Source organism: Mus caroli, chromosome 13, assembly GCF_900094665.2.
Source record: "Mus caroli chromosome 13, CAROLI_EIJ_v1.1, whole genome shotgun sequence".
NCBI classification, from domain to species: Eukaryota; Metazoa; Chordata; class Mammalia; order Rodentia; family Muridae; genus Mus; species Mus caroli.
This window is the reverse complement of record NC_034582.1, coordinates 62,233,643-62,240,689: the sequence shown is the minus strand read 5'-3', so window position 1 is coordinate 62,240,689 and position 7,047 is coordinate 62,233,643. Positions and strand designations below refer to the sequence as shown.

Genomic DNA, 7,047 nt, shown 5'->3' with positions numbered 1-7,047 from the left:
ACTCACTCTGTAGACCAGGCTGGCCTCGAACTCAGAAATCCGCCTGCCTCTGCCTCCCAAGTGCTGGGATTAAAGGCGTGCGCCACCACGCCTGGCCCGAAATAGGAATTTTCTGATAGTGCTTTTAAAAAGCCTGTATATTTCTTCAAGCAATAACTTGGGCCTAAAACACATTTGGTTTCTATCTTTCCTAGTAATTTTGGTGCTTTTTCAGTCAGCTATTTTGTTCATTAGCAGAGAAAAGTTCTATGTGGAGGAAATGGCTCAGTGACTCCACAGGTCTGATGACCTGAGTTCAGAACCCACATAAAAGTTGACACAGCACAAGCAGTGTGCTACTCTGGGAAGGTGGGAAGAGACAGGAATTTCTAGACACTGGTTGGTTAGCTTATGTAGTAGCAACACAGGGACAATCTCAAACAAGGTGAAAACTCAAGGACTGATACCTCAGGTTTACCCTTTGGCCTCCACGTGTATGTGGAGATACGTGTGTGTACATGTACACACACACACATATACATGAAAAGCTCCTACCAGATATGGTGAGTTATGTAATTTTATTATTGGGGAGGCAGAGGCAAGAAGATGGTCATTTCAAGGCAAATGAGTCTAAGGCTGAGTGGGAAGAAACAAATGATTCTCTATGAGATCAATGCTAGCAAGGGCTACAAAGTGAGGCTGTCTGAAAAGTGCAAAACGAACAAAAATCACTTTTTTTTTGGATTGTTCTTTAATCTGGTTCTTCTGTTCCTATTGCAGGGTTAATGCGAGATGATACACTACATGAAACTGAAGATGTAAAAGAAGCCATAAGAAGGCTTCCTGAGGACCTTTATAATGACAGGATGTTTCGAATTAAGAGAGCCCTGGACCTGTCTATGAGGCATCAGATCTTGCCTAAGGATCAGTGGACAAAATATGAGGAGGTAGAGCAGGTTTGATGTGTCTAGCAGTGTTAGTCACTTAAGATGCAGTATCAGGAACAGGGGAAGCGTGCTTGTTTGTTCAGGGTTTTAGTGTTCTCCACGTCATGCCACATAAGTAGCATTTCAGCAACCGGGTGAGGTTAGTAGAAAGCTGTTGGCTCTATTTTAAATAACAAGGTGAGACTTGGAGGTGAAGTGACTTCTGACATCACTAAGCTAGTCTTTAGTATGGAAAGCCTGGGCTAGAATTTAGATTTTCTGCCTTATCAGCCATATTGCTTTCCCTCTGCTTTGGTTCCTGCTCTATGAAGAGTTTTAGTTATATGAGGTCTATTGAGTGATTTTTGTAGCTCTGTGCATGGACATCTGTCCTCAAAAGTAAGGCAAGCTTATAGGCATTGGACACCTCCTGACCTGCTCACTGCATGATCTTTCTGAGGTTTTGTATTTAAAAAGCACATATTTCCTAGAGGTTCAGATTATATTTTCTTAGGTTATAAGCAAAGACTAATTCATTGCAATGAACTTCATTGGTGATCTAAAGCCTGTTGTTTTCTTCTTCCTTCTTTAGGACAAATTCTACCTTGAACCCTATCTAAAAGAGGTTATTCGGGAAAGAAAGGAGAGAGAAGAGTGGGCAAAGAAGTGATCTTTTAGTTAAGATCTGTGGGTATGCCTGGTCTCACCATACTTTCACAGTTATTTCAACCCAAATCACAATTTAAGAATTATTCTACCCTATGTCACACTTTAAATAAATGTCTATTGTAACCATGGTTGGATTATTTGAATTCAATTCAAACTCCTACTGTCATAATTATTGTTATCATTTTTCAGACAGAATTTTTTTTTTCAAGACTTATAAGATATTTTTAGTTGCTGCTTAACTAGAGATGAAGGGAGCCGATTTAATCATCTCTTCATTGGCTAGATAACTAGCCAATTTACTGAAAGATACAACATTTTATACTGGCTAAATAGTAAGCTTTAGATTCCCTTTCTAGGCTCCTGGCTATACAGGTGTGAGACAAGGGATTAGGCAACCAGCACTGAACAGTTGGGCCATCAGCTTTCAAAGTGAATGATGGAAAGAAGGGAAAGTTTACCCCAGGTTAATTAAATACAGTACTTGGGACACAGTCTTTCAGAACATTGCTCTCTGCCTAGATTTTTTGTTTGTTTGTTTTTGTTTTTCGAGACAGGGTTTCTCTGTATAGCCCTGGCTGTCCTGGATCTCACTTTGTAGACCTAGCTGGCCTCGAACTCAGAGATCCACCTGCCTCTGCCTCCCGAATGCTGGGATTAAAGGTGTGCACCACCACATGCAGCTTCTCTGCCTAGATTTATTTTGCATCCTGCCATTTAGAAAAAGTCTTTATTCCAATATGGGCTTATATAACTTACCTGTGTATGTACAGGTGCACATGCCCTATGCTAATCAGTAATAAGTAAGTAAATAACGAATTAGGCATTTGGAAAACAACAGAGAAAAAAAGCACAAAGGCAAATTATGCTTTTATGTTCTTTTAAGAACTAGGAGCTCAGGGAGTCTTGTGGAGGAATTGGGGGAAGGTTTGAGGGACCCAAGGAGGATGGGCCCTCCTCAGGGAGACCAACAGAATGGATTAATCTGGGCTCCCAGAGATTGAACCACTAACCAAAGAGTGAGCAGGGGCTGGATCTAGGCTACTTACTCATGTGTAGCAGATGTGAAGCTTGGTCTTAATTACGGTCCCCCAACAACTGGAGCAGGGACTGTCTCCAAACCTGTTGCCTGCCTGTGGATCCTGTCCCCCTGAGTGGGCCATCTTGTCTGGCCTTGTGCGGGAGGGTGTGCCTGGTCTTGAAGTTCTTTGATGTGCCATGGTGAGGTAGTACTGGGTGGGAGGGAGCTCTCCCATCTCTTTGAGGAGAGGGAGAGGAACTGGGGGTGCTGATACTGGGAAATTGAATGAATAACAACAAAAAATTAGGTACTGAGCTATGCATAGTAGCTCATTCCTAGCACTCAGTAGGCCAGGCAACGTGGTCTCTATCAGCGCCCATACACCCAGAGCCACAAAAGACCCTGTCTTGGAAACAACAAAAATAAACCAAACTAGATACTAAACAGCAAAGAGAACACAGTTCAATTTAAAGATACAAATTCTGGCTGTAAATTGAGAGGTTCTTTGGTGGAGGTAAGAGCTAGAATTTCAATAGGTACAGTAGGAGGAGGAATACCTGCTTTGTACATACAGCAGAAGTTTCCTACTAGAAACAAGATGGAAGGAAAGGAACAAAGTTTTCTATTACAGTTAAAATTCATAAAATAATTAAAACATACAGATACCTTTATGCAGTCCTTTGACAAAAAAAGACAAGTTAGCCTTTAAAGCAGGGTTTCTCTGTGTAGCCCTGGCCATCCTGGACTCACTTTGTAGACCAGGCTGGCTTTAAACTCACAAAGATCTGCTTGCCTCTGCCTACTGAGTGCTAGAATTAAGGGTGTGCACCTAACATGCCTGGCTCCTAACAAGTATTTTAAAGGCAGATGTGCTCAGCATGGTGGCATGTGCTTGCAATAGTTCACAGCACTTGAGAAATGGGTGGCTGCATCTGAGATTAGCCTGGGTCGCACTGTAAGACTCTTGGGGAAGAAAATATCTTAAAAGTAGTATTGGGATATTAGAAAGCTAATTTATTATTGATTAAATTTCCAGAAAACAACAACAACAAACTTTCCTTAGATCTTTAATCATATTTTGAAACCTATCTTGGAAGTTATTCTTGTTAGTTCTCTAATGATTTAGAGCCTTCCTAAAAATGTTTTTCTTGTAGTAAAAGTTGTTCTTAAATGTCCTTAACATTTAAGCTATTAAAGCAAGACTAAAGACAATTCCAAGTGATGAACTTCAACAAATGAGGTTTTGACTTACTAGGAGCAGGAGGTTCCGGGCTAGCCACCTCTTTTATAGTTAAAAATGTGGCATAATGGGCTGGAGAGATGGCTCAGTGGTTAAGAGCACTGACAGCTCTTCCAGAGGTCCTGAGTCCAATTCTCAGTGGTTCACAGCCATCTGTAATGGGATCTGATGTCCTTTTCTGGTGTGTCTTAAGACAGTGGCACTGTACTCACATAAAATAAATAAATCTTTTTAAAAATGTGATATAACAATGATGTGAGGAAAGATTTCATCCCAAGTCTAAGCTACCAATGTACATCCCGTGGCTACTGCATTCTAAATGATAACAAATAATTACAACTTTTCTGAAAACCATAGAATGTACTTACTGTTCTTTGGGTCTTTGTTTTGAGTTTGGTTTTACTTTGAGACAGGGTCTTCATGTGTTGTTCTGGTTGGCCAGCAACTCACTATGTAGACCAGGCTAGCTCACATAGATTATCCTCCTACTGTTTCCCAAGTGCTTAGATTAAAGCTATGTACCACCAAAACTGTCTTAATATTCCCAGTGCTATGAATTATTCTGTTCTGTTAAATGAGAAGAATAAGCAGGACCAGGATTTAGGTCACTGGGAGACCAGGGTGATAGAAGGAACTTGTGAACAGATCAGTGCAATCCTGTCACTGACAAAGAGAATCTTTGTTTTATCACAGTCTGTCACATCTACACGTTACTGGGAAATCTGACACAGCTGAAACCAATAGCCATTTCGAGCTTCTAGGTTGGAATCACATAGCCTCAATCCTTACCCTTCCTCCTTAACCATAGGAAAAACAACCTCTGTGCATCAGTTGGCTGTTAAAGATACTTTTAGAACCTATTTTATAGCATGGTTACAAATGTACTCTCTGTATTTTATGTCAAGACTTTACAGAACAAAGTTATTTGGGAAAGCGCCAATAAAAACTCATCCAAAGTCCAAAATCCTATTACCATAATAAACTTTCCAAAGTCATAAGCCTGGTGGCTTTTTAAAATAGGAGTATGTTGGGTAGCTTTGAAAAATAACTGTAATGCTTGGAATTAAAAGGCTTAAGTGAACATAAAAGGTCTCGTGCAGATCCTTGTCAGCATGGTGGGTGAACAGCAGAGCTGTTCACACTTTGTGAGGGATGTCTTTTAGAGCCCAGCATCAGAAGTGAGTTTATAAAGATGAATCAGACAGCCCTTGCAGAGCAGAGCAGTATGCACTATGTGTGGGATGTCTTTTAGAGCCCAGGCTCAGAGATGATTGTAAAAGTAACTTTTATTTGCCTGACATAATTGTTATATTGGAGGCTTACTGCTTAATAAGCTCACCCTTTCTAGTTCTTTCTGAACTCTGCCTGGCTGGTTCAACTCAACTATTCTGGCTCAAATGCCTCTCCAAGCTTACTGATTTAAGTGGGCTTCTCTTGGCTTTGGACAGAATTGCTCTGCCTGGCCTCAAACTTTTTAAATATATTCTAACCTTCTGCCTCCGTCTCATTCTCTGGCAAGTTCTTTCTTCAACTATGTCTAGCCTGTCTCTGTAAAACTGTCCTGGTAAGTGTTAATGCCTGCTCCCTCCCAGCATAGCTGTAGCCATTTTTTTCCATGCCTGCCAGTCATTTCATATTGTTACTGACACAGAAAATGTGCTTGACCTAGACCAGGGTCATGTTGACCACATACCGGGTTATGCTCTGAGGTTTGTTAATCTTAATAAACTCCACAACCATAAGCATCACTTGAACCAATCAGAACAAAGGTCAGAACTGTTCTGTCTAGCTAGCCAAAATAGCTTGAGTCAAAGCCAACCACTGGGCAGTGATTCCTGCACCTGCACATTAGCTCATTGTGAGTTTTGCCTATATAAACTGACCCTGAGAAACATTCATGGACACAGTCAGCTCTTTGGGGTGAATGCCCAATAATCTATCCCTGTCAGACTGAGATCAGTGTACATGTGGTTTGTGGGGTGACTCTTGAACCCCCACAATAAAGCCTGCCTCTGAACTGAACTCAGCCAAACTCAGCTGCTGAACTCAACTGAATTCCACTGCACTCTGCCCAGATAACACATACCTAGGAGGTCTTCGGATGTGATCTTTTGCCGGAGCAGCCATGTTGGAAGATTAAAATTCCTCTATAGGTCAACACGGCAAAATGGATTAGATAGCTAGCCACTTTCCTTTAGAAAGCAAGAATCCCTTTATAACAAGGACTTAAATTCTGCTACTAGATAGCAATGCACTTCAGCTTTTCAACTTGAAGGTATATTTCCCTGGGGGAGATTTATCCATTTTGTACCTTCATTAATTTCCCTCTCCATCTTTCAGGATGACAACACCTTGCTAGTTTATGCCCATCAGTAGAATTTACTGCTAAGCTATATATTGACCTAATAAAATCTAATATATAGTGTTATTTAGTTTGAGTATTTTATTCAATCATGTGTGATCATATTTCCTTTTTATGATTGCTCACTCTTTAAGCATACCAGATGACTGTACATGAAACAATAAAGTACATATATGTTAAAATATAAATGCTTTCATTGATTTGCTATAGTTAATTAAACAGATGATTATATGTTAAACTTTGATTATATGTCTTGGGTCTATGTGACCCAAGGCCAACCTCTAGAACCCATTTGGTGGAAGGACAGAATCGACCTACAAGTTGTCCTCAAACCTCCAACTTTAAAACTGTTTATGCTCACAGTTTCACACACACCCACACACATTAATAAGTGTAAAAATATAGAAATACTGGTTTTAAAAAATCCATAGCATTTTAGAATCTAAGATCTCAGATATATTGATGTACATAAATTTTGCTATGAAATTTGCTTGTCTGTGTTAATAATTGAGCAGGAAGAGCGGAATGATTACTAAGTAACATTTTAACCTATATACCAGAAAGCCTGCTGACATTTGAGTGTCTTGTAGCAAACTCTTTAAGTAATTTCAAATTCTGACTAAATCTCCTACACTGGAAAAATGTACTGCTTGTTTACTTTGTATTTAATATTTTTGCTTGTTTTTGTTTAAAGGCAGAAATATAATTGTAACAAAAACTCTCTATGAAACTTCTGATATTACCTAAGTAAAATAATTTGTGGTTAATATATTTTTAATTGTATATGCTTGCAAATGTATAATCTGAATCAGAAGGGATAATACTTTCTTTTTGGATAGTCAGTTTGTAGTTT

The 7,047-nt window shown here is 39.7% G+C and overlaps 1 protein-coding gene across 1 annotated transcript in view; it reads left to right on the top strand.

Annotated features, from left to right (window-relative positions):
* The window catches only part of LOC110307592 (cytochrome b-c1 complex subunit 7), a 5,112-nt gene extending 3,410 nt beyond the window's left edge, over positions 1-1,702 (top strand). The window contains exons 3-4 of the mRNA XM_021179806.2: positions 760-926; positions 1,498-1,702. Coding sequence (XP_021035465.1) covers positions 760-926; positions 1,498-1,575 — 245 coding nt within the window. The 3' untranslated portion in view covers positions 1,576-1,702. The remainder of the gene's footprint in view (positions 1-759; positions 927-1,497) is intronic.
* The last annotated feature ends 5,345 nt before the right edge of the window (positions 1,703-7,047 follow it).